At 66.3% G+C, this 19,270-nt stretch overlaps 1 protein-coding gene and 1 long non-coding RNA gene across 9 annotated transcripts in view; one reads left to right on the forward strand and one right to left on the reverse strand.

The window, feature by feature from the left end:
• The window catches only part of PRKAR1B (protein kinase cAMP-dependent type I regulatory subunit beta), a 64,992-nt gene extending 46,269 nt beyond the window's left edge, over positions 1-18,723 (forward strand). For all 8 annotated transcript variants that reach the window (XM_079771209.1, XM_079771210.1, XM_079771211.1 and 5 more), the window contains 5 exons: positions 847-1,005; positions 6,104-6,164; positions 7,636-7,757; positions 17,834-17,915; positions 18,264-18,723. In XM_079771209.1, the coding sequence (XP_079627335.1) occupies positions 847-1,005; positions 6,104-6,164; positions 7,636-7,757; positions 17,834-17,915; positions 18,264-18,436 (597 nt within the window). In that variant the 3' untranslated portion in view covers positions 18,437-18,723. The remainder of the gene's footprint in view (positions 1-846; positions 1,006-6,103; positions 6,165-7,635; positions 7,758-17,833; positions 17,916-18,263) is intronic.
• LOC307099548 lies at positions 14,918-18,823 on the reverse strand. Its single transcript, XR_013813527.1, has 3 exons — positions 18,712-18,823; positions 17,813-17,969; positions 14,918-17,652 (listed from the first exon to the last, which is right to left on the reverse strand). It is a non-coding gene; the product is annotated as an uncharacterized lncRNA (long non-coding RNA).
• Between the last annotated feature and the right edge of the window lie 447 nt (positions 18,824-19,270).

The following is a 19,270-nucleotide window of genomic DNA, read 5'->3' on the forward strand; positions in this document are numbered from 1 at the left end:
GCAGGGATGCGGGGCGGGCACCATGGCCAGGGTTGGGGGGACGGGCAGGGTTGGGGGGATTGAGCAGGGATGCCGGGTGGGCACCGTGGCCAGGGTTGGGGGGACGGGCAGGGTTGGGGGGATTGAGCAGGGATGCCGGGTGGGCACCGTGGCCAGGGTTGGGGGGACGGGCAGGGTTGGGGGGATTGAGCAGGGATGTGGGGTGGGCACCGTGGCCAGGGTTGGGGGGATTGAGCAGGGCTGCGGGGCGGGCACCGTGGCCAGGGCTGGGGGGATTGAGCAGGGATGCGGGGCGGGCACTGTGGCCAGGGTTGGGGGGACGGGCAGGGTTGGGGGGATTGAGCAGGGATGCGGGGCGGGCACTGTGGCCAGGGTTGGGGGGACGGGCAGGGTTGGGGGGATTGAGCAGGGATGCGGGGCGGGCACTGTGGCCAGGGTTGGGGGGACGGGCAGGGTTGGGGGGATTGAGCAGGGATGCGGGGCGGGCACTGTGGCCAGGGTTGGGGGGATGGGCAGGGTTGGGGGGATTGAGCAGAGCTGCGGGGCGGGCACCGTGGCCAGGGTTGGGGGGATTGAGCAGGGCTGCGGGGCGGGCACCGTGGCCAGGGTTGGGGGGATTGAGCAGGGATGCGGGGCGGGCACCGTGGCCAGGGTTGGGGGGATTGAGCAGGGATGCGGGGCGGGCACCGTGGCCAGGGTTGGGGGGATTGAGCAGGGCTGCGGGGTGGGCACCGTGGCCAGGGCTGGGAGGAGAGCACGGCGTTCCACCACCAGCCAGGGCCTCCGGTGGTGGCCATGTTGTCCCTGACCCCACACGTCCCGTGACCTTTCTCATGCTGCCCCCAGGTGTACGTGAACGGGGAGTGGGTGACCAACATCAGCGAGGGCGGCAGCTTCGGGGAGCTCGCGCTCATCTACGGCACCCCCAGGGCGGCCACCGTGAGAGCCAAGACCGACCTGAAGCTCTGGGGCATTGACCGCGACAGCTACCGCCGCATCCTCATGGTGAGTGGGCTGCGGGCGCCCCAGGGCCCGGCCCCGAGCCTGGGGAGTGGGAGGAGGGGGGGCTTGACTTCCCAGCTCTGTGGGCAGGGCCTGCGAGCTGGTGGGTGTGGAGGGGATTGTGGGAGCTTGTTCAAAGGTGGCCTGTGGTCACACAGGTGCTTTTCGGAGCCGAGGGTGCCCCGGAGAGCCGGGCAGGTGGGCACGTAGCTGAGGGTGCCCCGGAGAGCCGGGCAGGTGGGCACGTAGCTGAGGGTGCCCTGGAGAGCCAGGTGGGCGTGTAGCTGAGGGTGCCCCGGAGAACCTGGTGGGCGGGCGTGTAGCTGAGGGTGCCCTGGAGAGCCGGGCAGGTGGGCACGTAGCTGAGGGTGCCCTGGAGAACCAGGTGGGCACGTCGCTGAGGGTGCCCCGGAGAGCCGGGCGGGCGTGTAGCTGAAGGTGCCCCGGAGAGCCGGGCAGGGTGGGCGTGCCGGGATAGGAATCCCTGCATCAGGAGGGCGGTGAGAAGAGGAGAGGTTGCCGGGAGACTGGCCTCTTCTGCCCTCTCCTCCCTGGGCCTGCCCGTGCTTGCCATCACCTGCCCTGGGGCTTGTTGTCTTGCCAAGGGCAGCCTGGGCGGGGCAGTTTCCGGCGAGCGGCTGTGGTTGAAGGATGGGAGTCTCGGAGCCTTGGGCTCCGTCCGCCAGGTGTGAGCCTGGAGGGGGCGCCCCCCTCGGGAACGAGGGACGGGTGTGGCTGGTCTGTCACGAGGGGGGTTCGGCTCGGGGTGGGGGCACATGGGGAGCTCCTCGTTTGTGCCCGTGGGAAGGGAGGCTGAGTGCCCACCGTGGCCGCACGAGGAACGGCCGCCCCCAGGATGTCTCCTCGGCCCGCTCGCCCGCTCGCCTGCTCTCTCCTCTGTCCTGAGGCCTCCACCCTCCAGAGGCGGGTGTGCGGACAGTTCCCGTCGCCTGGAGGCACCTGGCCCCGGGGTGTGCGAGCCCTGGTTTCCCGCCAGGCTGCGGAGCCCTGCTTGGCTGTGGGGTTTCTGTGGCTGGAGCCTTATATTTAGGGAAGTTCCCAAACCAGCGAGGCAGCTGGCTCTTCCTCTGAGTTAATTCTGGTCCCCGGGCGCCTAAGAATAGCCCGGCTGTGCTGCCGGCAGGAAAACGACGGTGCGCCCGCAGGGCGTGTCCCAGGGCGTGTCCCAGGGCGTGTCGCAGGACCCGCAGCTTCGGCCTCAGGCCCTCCTGTGGGCAATTGGATGCTGTGAAATAGTGGGTCCCAGGTGTTCGCCTAGCACCGAGCTGGGCAGGAGCTGGGACATGCTGCCGCGGGGCATGGGAACTGGGGAGGGACATCGGTGGTGTCGCCAGGGAGGGGGCTGCCTCCCGAAATGTTCGCTCCGATTCTGGGTTCCCTAGAGTGTCCCCTGTTTCCCCCCCACTGTTCCCAGAGGGAGGCCCTGCCAAGCCTCACGGGCCGGGCTCGGCCCTCCTCCATGCTCCTGGCAGGCGCCCGGCACGGGCTGGCACACCCCACCGTCTCCTTTCTTTTAAGCGTCAGGACCCTTTCTTCACCTGAATCTTACCTGGGAGCCAAGTGCTCGGAACTCAGAATTCTGTGGTAGAGGCCGGGCTGGGGTGTCAGGTCGCAGGAGCAGGCACGGGCCCGCCCAGCCCCCTGGGTCCTGAGCCAGGGCACCGAGGACCCCCCCCCGCCCCCCTGCCCACCCCCGCTGGCTGGGCCTCTGGGTCCGGGCTGTGAAGTGCCCGTCCAGCAGGCGCCTGACAGATGCTCCACTTCCCCAGCAGGCGGCTGAGAAGGCCCCTGGGTCCCAGGTGGTGGGTCCTGGGGTGAGTGCACCTTGGCCCAGACTTTCCAGACATTTCCATCCCAGTCTCAGGACAGACGCCTCCCCGGGCCGGCAGGTGGCCATGTGCCAGGGGTCGGGGTGGGGGGGGGGACGGGGGCCAGGTCCTGCATCCCATCCCCTCGGCTCCTGCCAGCCTCTCCCTCCTGGGGCCCTGGGCGGCCCCATACCCGTGAAACGAGTCAGCTCCGGCCTTGCCTGGCAGAGCCCCCGGGTTGGGGGGGGGGCGGAGATGCCCTGCAAAGCCCCTAGGATCATAGCTGGCCTCCTGGACGCCCGCTCAGAGCGAGCACGTGGCCCGGGTCCCAGCCCAGCCTCACCTGCGGTCTCACCACAGAGGAAACTTCTGAAGTGGGGCGGGGGAAGGGCGGAGGGGCGTCCCATCAGCCTTTGGGGCGGGTCTCCTTCCCCCAGGGTTTCGGGCCGCCCTCCGCTGTCATTCTGCGCGGGAGACAGATGGGCCTTTGCACTGAGCTTTGAGTCTCGGGGCCCCGGGCAAACGTGCCTGCATTCCACCGGCGGGCGGACCTGCCGGGGTCAGTGTGAGTTATAAATTGTTGTTCAAAAGAAATGCCTTTGTCGTGACCGGCGGGGACCGGGATGACGGGCCGGACGGCCGGGCTGGGTCTCCTTTCCTCGGGTGAGAGAGGCCGGAGGGCGGTCGTCCATGGAACAGGGCAAGCACGTGGGTGTAGGGCGGGCCCGTGCCGGCCCCTCGGGGGAGAGAAGTTGCTTCCAGAGCGGTGTGGAGCTCTGTGGTGTGGGCATCGGTTGTTTCAACCTTGGCTCCACCACTTGGCAGCCGCGTGGACACGAGCAGGTTGCGACCCCTCCCTGAGCCTCCACACCTGGAAAGACCTGAAGGGGCAGGAAGCCGCCGGCCCGGGAGGACCTGTGTCCGGCAGCCCCGGGAAGGCTCCCCGTGCTTCCCCTGCCCACTCTCCCCAGGGCCGGCCCGTGTGTGTCTCTAACACCCTCAGGCAGTGGGCATGTTGTCCCGAGGGTCGACCCTGCCGCTCGGCGGGAAGCAGGCTGAGGTGGAGATGCCATCGGCAGGGCTCTGGCAGCAAGGCAGGGAGGGAGGAGCCCAGATCAGAGACGGACAGAGGAGGTGGTGCCGGGTCACCCTCCTGATGGAGAAACTGAGGCCCAGAAAGGCTAGACGGGTCTAGGAGTGAGGGTCATGGGCAGCCTGGGGTTGGAGTTAGAGTGTGCTGACCCTCCAATAGTCCTCCTTCCCTGTACTCATTGAAGAGTGCAATGCTACCACCACCACCGCCATCTTCATCACCATCATCATAACCACCACCACCAGCACCATCACCATCACTACTATCACCATCACCACCACTACCATCATCTTCATCACCACCATCACCATCATCTTCATCACCATCATCACCACCACCACCACCTTCATCACCACCATCACCACCATCTTCATCACCATCACCACCACCACCATCTTCATCACCATCATCATAACCACCACCACCATCACCACCACCATCACCATCACCACCATCTTTACCATCACCAGCATCACCACCAGCACCATCACCACCACCACATCTTCATCACCACCACCACCACCACCACCACCACCATCACCATCACTACCATCATCTTCATCACCATTACGACCTCCATCACCATCTTCATCACCATCACTACTATCACTATCACCACCACCATCACCACCTCCATCACTACCACCACCACCATCTCCATCACCACCATCTTCTTCATCACCATCATTACCACCATCATCATCATCTCCATCATCACCACCATCACCACCATCACCACCGTAGGAAACAGTTGTTGAGTCTGTCCTTCACGGTCAGTGAGGTGGGTGTTTCTAATCGCATGTCACCGAGGCTCAGCACGCAGTGGCCCAGCCCACACTGTCCAGCTGACAGCGCCCTCCCCAGGCAGGCTGCCTGAGTGTCCTCTGTGCGGAGGCCCCAGAGCGTGTGGCTGGGGGCATCCTTAGGCCTGTGCCCGTCGTGGGCGCAGTCTCCTCCTGCAGGAGGGGCTCCTGGGTTTCTGGATGTTGAGGGGCACTCGGGGGACACGGGGGACTCCATGCCCAGCAGCGTGAGTCCGGAGGGAGAGGCCAGCCGTGCCCTGGAGTCCGCAGGGGCGTCTGTGGGAAACCCCATTCCTGGGGCAGCATTCCTGCCCGCACTCCACTGCTGTCGCATTTTTGTCATAGTTGTCTGGGGACAGGCAGTGCGTGCCACGTGGCCCGTTCGCTGTTTCTCTCCCGCCTCCACCTCTCCCACCCTTCAGGCCGGGAGGCCGGAGCAGGGGTCTGCGCCCCCCCCCCCCCCCAGCTGGGCGTCTGGCCCTCACAGCCAGGGGGCTAGGACAGAGGAGCTGGGGGCCGCGTCTGCTCGCTGCTCAGGGCTCGTTCCCACCGGCCGCGACCCTCTCCCTCCCGCCCCACAGCGGTGCCCCGTGCTCCCGTGCGAGGAAGGTAACGGCCCTGATGGAGGAGAACCTGGTGGAGCCTGCCTCAGAGCCGAGAGCATCAGCTTGGTCAGGGAGGGGGCGCAGCTGGTGGCCCCGCGGGGCCCTCTCCGGGCTGGGCGGTCCGGGGTGTGATGGGGTAGGGCTTGCCCGCGGGTCCCAGACAGCGTAGCTCCAATGCGGCCTCCCCGTTGAGGCCAGGGTGGCTTTGGAAGTCCAGCTGCCACCCCTTCATGTGCTCTCAGGTCACCAGTTAGCCCTGTTCCCCGAAGAGTGGGAGTCCCCGGAGGCGGGGTCAGGGCCTGGCTGCCACCCTGCGAGTGACAAACACTGAAAACGTGGCCTCAGCCATGTGGTTGCTGCTCTGTGGGGCGGGGGCAGCTCCCTCAGCTTGCACCTCGGTTCACGAAGGCCCAGGGTGGCTGCGCGGCTCCGGCCACGGCCTCCGCGTCCCACCAGCCGGAGGAAAGGGGCGGGCCCTGCTCTTGAAGGACGTGCTCAGGGTGCCTCCAGGGTCGCGCATGCCCAGTGGCCAGGACGTGGTCCTCGGGGCGTGGTCAGGGTCCTGCAGGGGCTGGAAGGACGATTTTCTGTCCTGGGGACGAGGTGCTGGGCATTGGGAATGGTGGCTGCTCCCTCGACTCTGTCATCGGAGGGGCTTTGGGGACGCGGAGGGCTCAGAGGGGGTGTTCGGCAGAGCGGGGTCACTCGGGGAAACGTGGACGTGCCACGGATCCGGGCACAAAGCCCACCGCTTGTTCCCTCTCTGCACAGGGCAGCACGCTGCGGAAGCGCAAGATGTATGAGGAGTTCCTCAGCAAGGTCTCCATCCTCGGTCAGTCCAGCCCCACCGTCCGGCGGCGGCTCCGTGGGCTGGGTGCTGGGCAAGGCGGGCACACACACGTCTCGGCCACATGTGCATGCTCACAGGTGTGCGCCTGTGCACAGCACGCGTATGTGTGCGCACACACCTGCACACATGCCTATGCACACACCTGCATGCGTGCACACACATGAACACACGGACACACGTGTGAGCTCACTGCTGTTGGTCAGAATCAAGCCATCTTTGTCCGCAGGCGTGTTTGCTGGTCTGTCTGTCCCTCCACGGTCAGTGCCGTTGTCTCCAGCTTATCCTCCAACTCTGAGCATCCATGCCCACAGCTCCCGGGCACCCCCAGACCCAGGGCACCCCCCGACCCAGGGTACCCCCCGGACCCAGGGCATCCCCCGGACCCAGGGCATCCCCCGACCCAGGGCATCCCCGGACCCAGGGCATCCCCCGACCCAGGGCATCCCCCGACCCAGGGCATCCCCGGACCCAGGGCATCCCCCGACCCAGGGCATCCCCGGACCCAGGGCACCCCCCGACCCAGGGCACCCCCCGACCCAGGGCATCCCCCGACCCAGGGCACCCCCCCACCCAGGGCACCCCCCGACCCAGGGCACCCCCCGACCCAGGGCACCCCCCCACCCAGGGCACCCCCGACCCAGGGCATCCCCGGACCCAGGGCACCCCCCGACCCAGGGCACCCCCTGACCCAGGGCATCCCCCGACCCAGGGCATCCCCCGACCCAGGGCATCCCCGGACCCAGGGCTGGTTGAAGGGTTGCCTTTGCCACGGGCCGCACGGACGGGAGTTCTAAAGCGGAGAGAGCGGCCCTAACCCAGATCTAAAACAGAGGCTTGGCAACGTATTTTTAGCCGCTGACCCACATCCGTGCGTCTGGTGAGCTCAGGCCGGGAAGTTTCTTTCGCCAAAGACCGTGAATCAGGCGAGCGCATCTCCTACAAGGAGCGCGTGGGGTTCCCTCCCGGGGGTTAGAGGGACCGTGCGGGAGGGGCCCGTGCACAGCCAGCCAGCCCTGAAGGCACACGCGGCCGTGGAACCAGGGTGGACACGCCCTGGCCTCCGTGCAGCCACGTAAACCAGCGCGTCCTCTGCGCGCCAGCGCACGCGGCCTGAGCAGCGGGCATCGCTCCGGTCCTTCCACACCCGCAGCCCTCGTGGCAGCCGTGGTTCTGCTGCTTGCAAAGCACAGCAGCTCTAATCGCCCGGAGACCCGGAGTGTTCAACACTCGTTAGCTTAGACTTGGGGATGGGGACGTGTGACGTGTGATGTGTGGCATGTGACATGTGACGTGTGCTGGAGCAGCACATCTGAGCCACATCCCGCGAGGCCGGTCTGTGCGTCCGGCCCCCGGCCCCTCAGCCTCTTCCCGGTTCCCTCGCACAGACCTCACCATGGGCTGGGGCGGGGTGTCTGAGGTGACATTGGGGTGACGCTGCCGCCGCCCCCCCCAGAGTCCCTGGAGAAGTGGGAGCGCCTGACGGTGGCCGACGCCCTGGAGCCCGTGCAGTTTGAAGACGGGGAGAAGATCGTGGTGCAGGGGGAGCCCGGCGACGACTTCTTCATCATCACGGAGGTGAGTCCTGCGAATGCAGGGGGGGGCGTGCAGGTCGTGTGTGGGGGGGGCGTGCAGGTCGTGAGTGGGGGGGGCGTGCAGGTCGTGTGTGGGGGGGGCGTGCAGGTCGTGTGGCCATGGGCGCGGGGGGGGGGGGGCGTGCGGGTTGCGTGGCCATGGGCGTGGGGGGGCGTGCAGGTTGTGTGGCCGTGGGCGTGGGGGAGGCATTCAGGTCGTGGCTATGGGCACAAGAGGGGGGTGGCGTGCAGGTCACATGACCGTGGGTGCAGCTGGGAGGTGAGGACAAGCACCCGTGTATGCCCTGAGCCCGCACCCTCACCCTCTGCAGCCGGGGCGGCGGCAGCCCCACGCCCGCTCCAATGAGTCCCCCTGGGACCCGAGGCTCTGTTCTGTACACACGGCGTCCCGTCCCCACGTGTGTGATGACACGCACAGTACACGTGAGGGTGGGCTCTGGGCCAGGTCGGTGGCTGCTCCCTCGTCAGAATCTGGGCGCGAGGAGGCATTGGGTTTTCGGGGTGCGTGGCCGTTGAGGGCCCGTGGGGTCTCCCGTGTGTTTCGTACAGCGGTGCGTGGTCTGTAACGCTCTTGGTTAAAGGTTCGATTTTAGAAAATGGCGCCAGGCTTCTCAGCTGCACACGCGTGACTCACTTCCTGTTCGAGAGGCCGGCCGAGTGAGGGCCTGCGACAGGTGGCTCTGGGGCCTTAATCCCCGTGGCCAGGCGGGGCTGACACTGATGGGGGCTGTCACTGATGGGGGCGGGGCTGTGACGGATGGGGGCGGGGCTGTCACTGATGGGGGCGGGGCTGTCACTGATGGGGGCTGTCACTGATGGGGCGGGGCTGACACTGATGGGGGCGGGGCTGTCACTGATGGGGCGGGGCTGACACTGATGGGGGCGGGGCTGTCACTGATGGGGCGGGGCTGTCACTGATGGCGGCGTGCAGCTGTGGTGGCCGGCGTCCCCCCCAAAGGGTCCCAGGTTCGAGTCCAGTCAAGGGCGTGTACCTGGGTTGCAGGCTCCTCCCTGGCCCAGGGCTTGGTCGGGTGCAGGAGGCAACCCATCGATGTGTTCCTCTCACATCGATGTTTCTCTCTGTCTTTCCCCCTCTCTAAAAAAAAAAAAGATCAATGGAAAAATATCCTCAGCTGAGGATTAACAAAAACAAAAACGACGAGGGAATCAAGGACCGGCTGCCTCCTGCACGCCCCACACTGGGATCGAGCCAGAACCCAGGCGTGTGCCCTGACCAGGACTCGAACTGTGACCTCCTGGTTCCTAGACGGCGCTCGGCCCTGAGCCCCGCGGCCGGGCGCTGCGTGGGAATCTTGCTGGGCTCCCTGAGGCCCGGAAGGAGGCCCTGTCGGGTTCGGGGAGGCCCCGCCCTCCCAGAGCAGCCCAGGCTGTGGGGGCCAGAGGGCCGTGGGCACCGTCCTCCCCTGCCGACCGGCCGGGGCCCTCGGACACAGGCCCCGCGTTGCCCTGCCGGCTGCGGTGTCCGCCCTGCGGGGCGCCTGTCGCCGTCTCTGACCCTCCGCCCCATCGGCGGCCACGAGCGTGACCTCGGATAAGATGCCCCTCCGGGAGTCGGCCTGGCGTTTCCCACGAAAAGGAGGAGGTGTTCCTGGGGTGGGGGTTCCTCCAGCCTCTGCTCCCAGCCGCCCGCCCACACCTGCGTGCTGAGGGCGGTGCGTCTCGCGGCATTCCCGTGGGATTCTCGTGGGAAAGTGGCGCCTGATCCCCGGAATCTGGGTCTGGGTTCTCCCGCGGGCGGTGGGACGGGGCGGCGATGGCTGGGAGGTGCGGCTGGGTCACCCGCCCCGGCCCTGTCCGTGGAGCCCCCAGGACGAGGCTCATCGCCAGCCGCTGGTCACACACGCCCACCGTGGACGTGGACGTCCAGCCAGTGAGTCCTCGGGGGAGCGGCCCCATCGGCACCCGTGGCCGCAGAGATCCCGGGGGACCCCCTCGCCTCCCAACGTGGAGGCCCCAAATCACTGCGCCCTGCCCTGCGTGCGTCCTGCGCTCCGGCCCGCCTGGCCCAGGGACGTGGGTGTGGACCCGCACCTGGCTTTTTCACCATTTGAATAGATAGGTTTCTGATATTTAAAAATCAGGATATTTCACATAAAAACCTGCATCTCTTCTCTTGGTGCCTGGCTCCTGGACGGCCTGGCCACAGCCGGGAGTGGGGGGCGCTGAGGGGTGGTGGCCCTGGTGCGGACGCTGCCGTCCCCCAGTCCCCACCCGGCCCTGTGGCCTGGCCGTAGGCTCTACAGCCTCAGAGTTGCTGGTCTGGACGTGAGGGACAGCCGCTGGCCAGCGCAGACAACTGTCCATTCTTCTCTGGCCCGGCCTCCTCCCAGCTGGGCCCGAGGCCAGGGAGGAAACACCGCCGCGATGTGTGCGAGAGGCGTGGACGGGCGGGAGGTCCGCGCAGATGCTCAGGGCAAGGGGGGCGTCCCCACCCTAGGACCGTCGTCGACCGTGATAACGAGCCTGAGCTTAGATGTGCCAAGTGTTGTCTGAACCCCCCACCCCCGTGCGGGGGATCTGGCTGCGCCGTGAGGGAGGCTGGGCAGGGAGGGCTGGTCTTCTGCCCAAGGACACACACGGCCAGCAAGGGACAGACCCACGGGTCAGCCTGCACCTCACTCCCACGTCCTGGAGGCTCTGCTCCTGCACGCTTCGCTGGGCAGTTCCTGCGCACGTGTGCACGTGTGACTGCATGTGTGACTGCGCATGTGTGACTTGCATGTGTGACTGTGCACATGTGACTGCATGTGCACATGTGACTGCATGTGTGGTTGTGCATGTTTGCATGTGTGACTGTGCATGTGTGACTGCATGTGTGCAGTGTGACTGCACGTGTGACTGTGCACGTGTGACTATGCACACGTGACTGCATATGTGGCTTGCATGTGTGACTGTGTGCACATGTGACTGTGCATGTGTGACTGTGCATGTGTGACTGTGTGTGTGTGTGTGTGTGCCTCTCGAGCTTCTCGTCCTAGAGCGGGTCCGCACTGCTGCTCCACACTGTGGACGGGAATCTCCCCCCCCCGCCCTGTGTCTCACACGTCTCCCCTCCCCCGCCTTCGGCTGAGGGTGGAGATCTGGCTGCTGCTGGCCCGGGGCCGGGCGTTGCTGCTGCTCGTCCGCTAAAGGCCGTCAGGGTCATTTTTACGCCGACTTTGAGGTGCTCCTGGTGCTGAGCCACGTGGTTACGGGTGGCTGATGCTCAGAGAGCCCCCCGCCCCCTGCCGTGCGGGGCCCTGACCGGCCGCCTCTCCCGCTCTGGTGCTGCCGGCACAGAGCCATCGCCAGGAACGGCCCTGAGGGCGACCCGGTGATGGTGACGCCCTGGCCTGGGCACGGCTCTGGCTGTGTGCAGGCGTGTCCGCCACGGGACAGAGTGCCCGTGTGTGTGTGTGTGTGTGTGTGTGTGTGTGTGTGTGTGTGTGTGTCGGGGGGCGGGGGAGGGAGATTCCCGTCCACGGTGCCTCACACAGGCCTCCGGAATGTAGCCCCGCCTCTCGGAAGGTGTAGTTTCACAGCCTTGTGAAGTGTGTTTGAAGTGGTCTCCGTGGCAACTTGGACTTTTCCCCCTTTTTCCTCTGTGACCAACCAAATCTGGTGTCACAGCGGGACCCGGGGCTCCCGGGGGCCAGACGCTCTCAGAACTGAAACAGCTTCATGGACGGCAGCCTCGGCTGTCGGTCCCCGTGGCCACCCCCAGGCAGACGGGGGGGTCAGCCCGGCGCAGCCCCGTTCCCTGCCGGGGCTCCCGCAGACGGGGCTGGCGCGTGGCCCTCGAGGCTGCCCACCCCGTGGGGCTGCTGCCTGTGGTGCGGGAGGCACTGGGACCGGCTGGTAATATGGCAGGAAGGAGAGCGCCACACGCCTGGGACGACGTGACGACGGCTTCATTCTGTCCACAGACTTCAAAGACATTCCGGCTTCTCTTCAGACCGCACACATCGTCCGCCGTTCACTAAAGATTTCCGTGGAGAGGAGCCGTTGTGAGACCCTACTCAATTTTTTGAGGCCTCGTTTTTATGAGAAAAGAAAAAAAAAAGGCTTTGCAGAAAGCGTTGGGGGCGGGGCCACGCTGGTCGGAGCTGTTTTCTTTAACAGCTGGCTGGTGTGGCTCAGTGGACAGAGTGTGGCCTGCAGACTGAAGGGTCCCGGGCTCGGTTCCGGTCAAGGGCACGTACCTCCGTTGCAGGCTTGATCCCCAGCCCTGGTTGGGGCCCGTGTGGGAGGCAACCAGTTGATGTGCTTTCTCACATCGATGTCTTGCTCGCTCGCTCTGTCTTTCCTCTTCTCTTCCGCTCTCTTAAAAAAAAAAAAAAAATCAATGGAAAAACCTCTGGTGAGGAGGGACAAAAAAATAGAAATAAGCTAACGGTGCGCCTGTACGTTTTAATGTATCATTCACCCCAGCTTCTTCCGATGCGCGTGACTCCCCTGGCCCCGGTCCCCGTGAGGGTGTTTTACGGGCCCCCGTGGCCAGCCCGCAGTCCCCGGTGTCAGGTCAGACACTCCCCTCGATGTTTCCGGGAAGCTGTTCTCCGGTGTGATTAACAGACGTCGCTTACTCTGAGCAAAGCTGGTGCCCCCCCTGGCGTGGTGGGCCTCGCCCCATCAGTTGAAGGGGTTCCTCAACAGCAAAAGGACTGAGGCCGGACGGAGGAGGGGGTGCTGCGGCAGAGGCCCGCGGACGAGTCCCAGCAGCGATCCTTGACGTAGAGGTCTCCCTGCGCTCACCCCGTTGGTTCTGTTTCTCCGGGAAATCCTGACTCCCACTCCTGCCCCCAGACTCTTCCGGAACAGCCGTGCCCCTGGCAGGGGGGGCCGGCCTGCGCCTCGGGCTCCCTCTGCTGCGTCCTGTGCGTGCCCCGTGCCCGTGCCCACAGGAACCTCCGTGCGGCCCGGGGACAGCCGGACCCCACCAGCCGGTTCCCGTAAAATCTGGGAGTGAAATTCCGCTGCTCACGCACCAGCTGCGCCCGGCGGCGTTGCCATAGAAACGCTGGGCGGGTTTTATCTCCTCTCGGCACACTATGCACACTATGTCGCGAGCGTCCACCACTGCAGAGCCGCCCGTTTCGGAGCCTCGGTGGCCCAGGAGCTGCCCCGCGGCACAGCCACAGGGGTGTGCGGAGACTTCACCACCATCTCGGACACGTAGGCCGGAGCCCGCCCGGCCCCACCACGGGCCCTCCGCCTGCACCCGCCGCGCCCCAACTGCGCCAGCCTGAGGCATGGATGCTGCTGGGCGGGGCGGGGCGGGGCGGCCGCCGGCTGTGCGTTTGCCGAGCAGGAAACCCTCTGGCCCGTTTGGAGCTCTGCCAGGCGTCCTGCATGCAGAAGAGGCCAGGCCGGAGCCGGAGGAGCGGGGCCGTCCCGCCCGAGGGGGCTGGTGGTAGGAGGTGGGCTGGGCATTGAAGGGTGAAGAAGATTTCCAGATGGAGAAGGAGGGGCAGGGCACCCAGCTGTGGTGGGCGGGGGGCGCCGGCCGTGGGGGAGGCCTGCGGGCACCACCCCCTGTGCCTGGGACTCTTGTGGGCGTCTGCTCCCCACGGCCCCGGGTCGGCATCGCACGGGGTCAGGCCTGTCTTGGGCTCCGTCCGGGAGTGAGGGTTGCGTGTTCGTGGCTGAGGCCAGGCCGTCTCCGCCAGGGGATCGCAGAGCGGTGCCCACGCTGGCCACGGGTCGGTGCTGCGGGCGGCCCGCTCGGTCCAGCCTCTCAGCAGAAAAATAAACGTCCCGCCTGGGCCGCGCTGAAGAAACGCTTTTGCAGACGGCCTGGCTGGCGAGGAGCCCGCGGCCGTCCCCGCCTGGTCCGCCCCGGAGCTCAGGCCGCGTCCTCCTGTCTGTGCATCGGCTCCTCCAGGCCTCACACTAGGGGAGTTCGTGTGTGTCCTTCTGCGTCTGGCTGACCCACCGAGCACGGTGTCCTCGGGGCCTGGTCGCAGGGGTCAGCGTTTCCCGCCTTTTCGAGGCTGGGTGACTCGCCACTGAACGGGGGACCACGTTGTGTTTATCCCGCCAGCCCCCCGTTTCATGGCTGATACGTTGGTGATGACCGGAACACTCCCGCCCTTCAGCCTGTCACTCACTCACCTCTGTGTTCAACCCATTTGACCCCGGGAGCCCCCAAGGTGCTGACCGTTACCCTCCCGGCTCTCCGAGGAGTCCCAGCGTCCAGAGGACACCAGCCCCGAGCTTCACGCCCAAGCCTCCCATCGGCCCCTGAGCCTCAGAGCCCCGGCCCCTCGCACCCGCCTGGTCCTGCCGAGCCCAGAAAAGCCCACAGTGACTGAGTTTTCTTTTTATTATTGTTTTTAACGTATTTTTATTGATTTCAGAGGGGAAGGCAGAGAGAGAGAGAAACATCAGTGATGAGAGAGAATCATGGATCGGCTGCCTCCTGCACACCTCACACTGGGATCCAGCCCACAACCCGGGCCTGTGCCCTGACCGGGATCGAACCGTGACCTCCTGGTTCACAGGTCGACACTGAACCACTGAGCTAGCCGGCGGGGCGTGACCGACCGTTTCAAACCGCGATTCAGGAATAAAAATCAGTAACTTTCCACCTGTCGGTGCCTCTCGCGTGTCCCTCAGCAGAGTGGTGGGGCGGGCAGGGAGCTCTCAAGCATGGGACTCCCCCGGTCAGAGATGGGGACACCCCAAAACGCCGAGCAGCTCTGCAGGGGCAGCCTGTCCCAGCGCCAGCCCGAGTGGCTGCCCCTCCATCACCCCCCTCCTTTGGGCGGAGGGTCAGGTCGCTATCCAGACCCCCCCCCCTCGTCACCCAGAGAGGAGCTAGCTCTACTCCCAGGGTCCCTGTCGGGTCCCCCAGGGGCAGTGCCCCCTCAGAGCACGGGCCCCCCTGAGTGTGAGGCGAGCGCTCGCCAGGCGGGCCCTGCGGCTCTCAGTCTGGGGCCACCTGTTCCCTGCCTCCGGCCCCAGTGCCACTTGTGCTGTTTTCCCACGGAAGCCGCCGGCTGCTGCCCGCGCCAAGGCCCCGACCTCATGGATGATCCATTGAAGGCTGGCACAGAGCCGGCCTCGGGCGCGCCGCCAGCCCAGGGTGTTTTTGCAGTTGTTTTGACGACGGTTTGCAGCCCAGCGTGTGTGATGGACGCGCACAGCAGAGGTGGGCGGGCCTGCAGGGGTCACGTAGCCCGAGAGCTGCAGTGGGCAGCTCCGCGGCCTCGGAGCCACGGTGGCGGGGAGCCTTCAGGGACGCGGCTTGCAGCGATGCTTCTCCACGGGGAGAAACCGCGCTCGCCTCCACGATTGCTCCTTTAAAAACGTCTGCTCCGAGGAACCCCAGAGCTGTGCACAGGCACAGGCTGTGTGATCTGCACGTGCACATGCATGTTGCATGTGTGTGCACCTGTGCGCGTGCATGTCTGTGTGTATTCTAACACATCAGTTTGTGGGTCTGTACACGTGTGCATGAGAGTGTGCACGGTGTGCGTGCAACTGCCTGCGTGCATGTGTGTGCGCACATGGTACTAGGAGTCTATACAGTAGGTCCTGGGGTTACGTCGGAGATCCGTTCCTACGGCGCGACGTAATGCGATTTCGCCGTAAGTCGGAACCCACCTCCATAAGCACCTACGTCACTCACGGAGCACAGACACAGCAGTGATGACGTGAAACTAAAAAAACTTAAAAGAAAGATAACAATCCCTGACCTTTACTTGTGGTAAATAAATAACAGAAAACAAAGCACGTATGTACACACGTCGCAATGACGGAACGTTTTTTTTTAAATTATTAAATAAATGGGAGATGGCGACGTAACCACGAAACAACGGACGTCGAGTCCGACGTACCCCGAGGGCTGCCTGTATCTAACTCCAGAAAGAGACCAGCAGGGACCCTCCGCGTCAGGCGTCAGGCACCGCGAGAGGCTTTCAGGTTCCGGAGGCTGGTTAATCGTCACCGAGGATGTTCCCTTTGATCTTCAGAGAGAGGAAGGGAGAGGGAGAGACGGGGGAACATGGATGTGAGAGAATCATCGATGGGTGGCCTCCTGCACGAGCCCCGACCAGGGCCGGGCTGGGGAGGAGCCTGCAACCCAGGCATGTGCCCTTGACCGGAATCGAACCCGGGACCCTTTGGTCCGCAGGCCGATGCTCTATCCACTGAGTCAAACTGGCCAGGGCTCAGTTTTGTTTTTGATTTTGTAGGAAAATGTTTAAAAACCCGAAGTTGAAAGGGAAGCGGCGTGGCCCTCCGCCCCGGAGCCGGCAGGAGCTGCCCTCCTGTCCTCGGCGCGGCCCCGGGTCTGGGACCTGCTTTGCTTTAGAGCCGGTTGGAGTCGGCGACTGAACGTGGGGAACAAGGTCTGGAGTTTCGGCGAGAGTCCCAGCTCGCCGTCCCTGAGGTGTCCGCTGCTCGGCAGCGTCGGGAAGCTGGCCTGGATGGCGCTGTTTCCCGGCCCGCACGGCTCCGCGGCACCTGTGGTCACACGTGTCCCCCGTGTCATGGGAACGTGGCTGTGCTGGTGGGAGCGCCCTCCTGGCCGTTGGGGCAGAGCGGTCCCAGGAAGGGGCGTCCTGTTGGGGCGTGTCGATCAGCGAGACGCCTGAGCTGTGTGACAGGGAGCCCCCGACGAGGCGGCTGAAAGTGTGAAGTGTCCTGTGGGTCCTCGGGGCTCGCTGTGTCGCTCGGCCACTGACACCCCACAACCTGGTGGTGACGTCTGTCATCGGGTTCTGACTGATGCCTTCGGCCCGAGTCTGGCCGGGAGCCCTGAGCCCCACCCGGACCTCAGAGGCGAGGGAGCCCGTGTGGGACGGCAGCTGCTCTGCGGTGGGCGGAGAGGCGTGTGTCACGTGTGTCATGAATAAGAAGGTACAGGTTGTGCGGGGCGTCCGGCCCATCACGCCTGGCACAGCGGCTCATGTGCTGGGCCCTGTGGCTCCAGACGCGGGGGCCCCACGGTGGCCGGACCCGGTGTCACCGTAGCCATTGCCCCAGCGTGGCCCTGAGCCCGGAGCTGTGCCAGGGCCTGTGCCCACCCAGACCCAGGACGATGGGGGTCCTGGTGGGAGGGCCCGGGGCTCCGCTCTGGCGGCATTCGGCTTGGTCCAGACGGTCAGCCGTGCACCTGTCCTGCTCAGGGGCCTGGGGGAGCCGTGCCAGGCACGGCGACAGCACGGGGTCCCCTGACCTGCTCGCTCCCAGACGGGGGGCGTTACACATTAACTCGGCGCCGTGGAGGAGGCTGGGTCTGGTGAGCGGGAGCGGAGCCCACGGGAGCCAGGTCACGCTCCCCGGTGCTGCATGGGTGGCGGGCGTGCCAGACGTGCCTGGCGCCGCGGGTCCTCGGCTGTGAAGGGGACGCAGCCGGGGAGGCGGGAGGAAGGGAGCTGTGACCCTCGGTGGCTCAGAATTAAAACTGGGAGGCGATGGAGACCAGCCGGCGAGGGGCTCCGCTCCGGCGACACGGCTGGGCTGTTCATAACTCACTCCCCCCAGGGCTTACAGAGGACAGGCCATCGGGGTCCCACCAACAGGGACGCCCCAATTCCCCGCAGGCGAGGGGCCGGGGCGAGCCCTCCACGCCAGTGTCCCCCCCCGGGACCCTCCCACCCAGGCTTCCCAGCCGTCCTGCCACCAAGGCAGAGGCGCTCGGGGTCACGGGGTCACGGCTCCGGGCTGTCTGGTCCTCACGCCTCCTGTTAATCATTGAGCCGTGAGGCCCGCAGACGCTGCCCTGCTCCCGGGCCACAGCTCTCCCGGGACACGACCCTGAGACGCGCTCTCCTGCTCGCCGGGCGTGACGCGCTCCCAGCCCTTGGGCCTTAGCGAAGGTCGGCTGGTGGCCACGCACAGACGCCCGGGTTCCCACGAAGACACGGCCGCTGGAGGTGCATCAGCGATCACGGGCCATGGCTCAGCCCCATGCCCCCGTCCACAGGGGAAGCAGGGAATTCGGGTGGGGGTGTGGGAAGGAGCTGGTGGGAGGGGGGGCCCCGTCACAGGGGACCCCCTGGTGGGTGACCTCGGCCCGGCGACCCTCACCTGTCCCCTTGGCGTCCACAGGGCACGGCCTCCGTGTTGCAGCGCCGGTCCCCGAATGAGGAGTACGTGGAAGTGGGGCGTCTCGGGCCCTCCGACTACTTCGGTGAGTGGGAGCGGCTCCCACACCCCGGGACCTGGTGGGTACAGGGATGGAGACCTGCAGGGAGACGGCCCCCCCGGTGTGAGGCCTCGACTGACCCCCGTCCTGGCCGAGGGGGGACCCGGGGAGCGTGGGACCCCATGGGTGGGGCAGGCGCGGTGCTGACTGTGAATGTCAGACGTCCAAGGAGACCCGTCTGCGTAAGTGCTGGTGCCGCCCACGCACGTGCTCACACCGAAGGTTTGTTGTTTATCGGCGGCAGATGTACGCCAGGGTCCCGGGTTTCGGGTCGTTTCTCCCAAATCGGCAGCCGGGCCCCAGGCCAGGCCCTGACCCCCCTCTCGCCCCCAGGGGAGATCGCGCTGCTCCTGAACCGGCCCCGGGCGGCCACCGTTGTGGCCCGCGGGCCCCTCAAGTGCGTGAAGCTGGACCGGCCCCGCTTCGAGCGCGTGCTGGGGCCCTGCTCCGAGATCCTCAAGCGCAACATCCAGCGTTACAACAGCTTCATCTCCCTCACCGTCTGAGCCCCGCCCCAGCACCCCGCTTCCCGCGTGTGGGGCTCCTGTGTCCGGGCCCGAGGGGCTGGGTCCCACAGCGTGGGCACCGCCCTCCCTCCGACGCCCGTGTGGAACGGGACAGTCACCCGTGCGTTGGAAAACGGGGGCAAGCAGGGGGCCCCCGACTGAGGCGCAGTCGCTGCCCCTCCCCACGCACGCCCATCTCTCCACGCGCTGTGGGCTCATCGTAGGGACCCCTCCACCCTCCCTGCGTCTTCTGGGGGACACCGAAGCGTGCTCACCTCGTGGCGGGAGGTGAGGGCCTGGCCACCTCTGTGACCCAGGTCACCAGGTCTAACGTGGGGCCTCGGTCCCTGGGTGTCCCGCAGGCCTGGGGCTCCGAGCGGGAAGTCGAGACTGAGGAAAGAGTGGGTCCAGCCCCCCCCAGGGGTCCTGTGGGAGATGCTCTGGGTCAGGGCGCCTTGGAAGGTGACCCCACGGGCCGCAGGTGACCCCGAGAGTCCGCAGGTGACCCAACGGGCCGCAGGTGACCCCACGGGCCACAGGTGACCCCGAGAGTCCGCAGGTGACCCCACGGGCCGCAGGTGACCCCGAGAGTCCGCAGGTGACCCCTATGGGCCGCAGGTGACCCCGAGAGTCCGCAGGTGACCCCACAGGCCGCGGGTGACCCCCACGGGCCGCAGGTGACCCCCACGGGCCACAGGTGACCCCAGGGGCCGCAGGTGACCCCGAGAGTCCGCAGGTGACCCCACGGGCTGCAGGTGACCCCCACGGGCCGCAGGTGACCCCAGGGCGGGCGCAGGGGTGGTGGTCGCTCACCTGTCTCGGAAAGCCCTTGTC

This window comes from Cnephaeus nilssonii (assembly GCF_951640355.1).
Source record: "Cnephaeus nilssonii genome assembly, chromosome: 5".
In the NCBI taxonomy this organism is placed as follows: Eukaryota; Metazoa; Chordata; class Mammalia; order Chiroptera; family Vespertilionidae; genus Cnephaeus; species Cnephaeus nilssonii.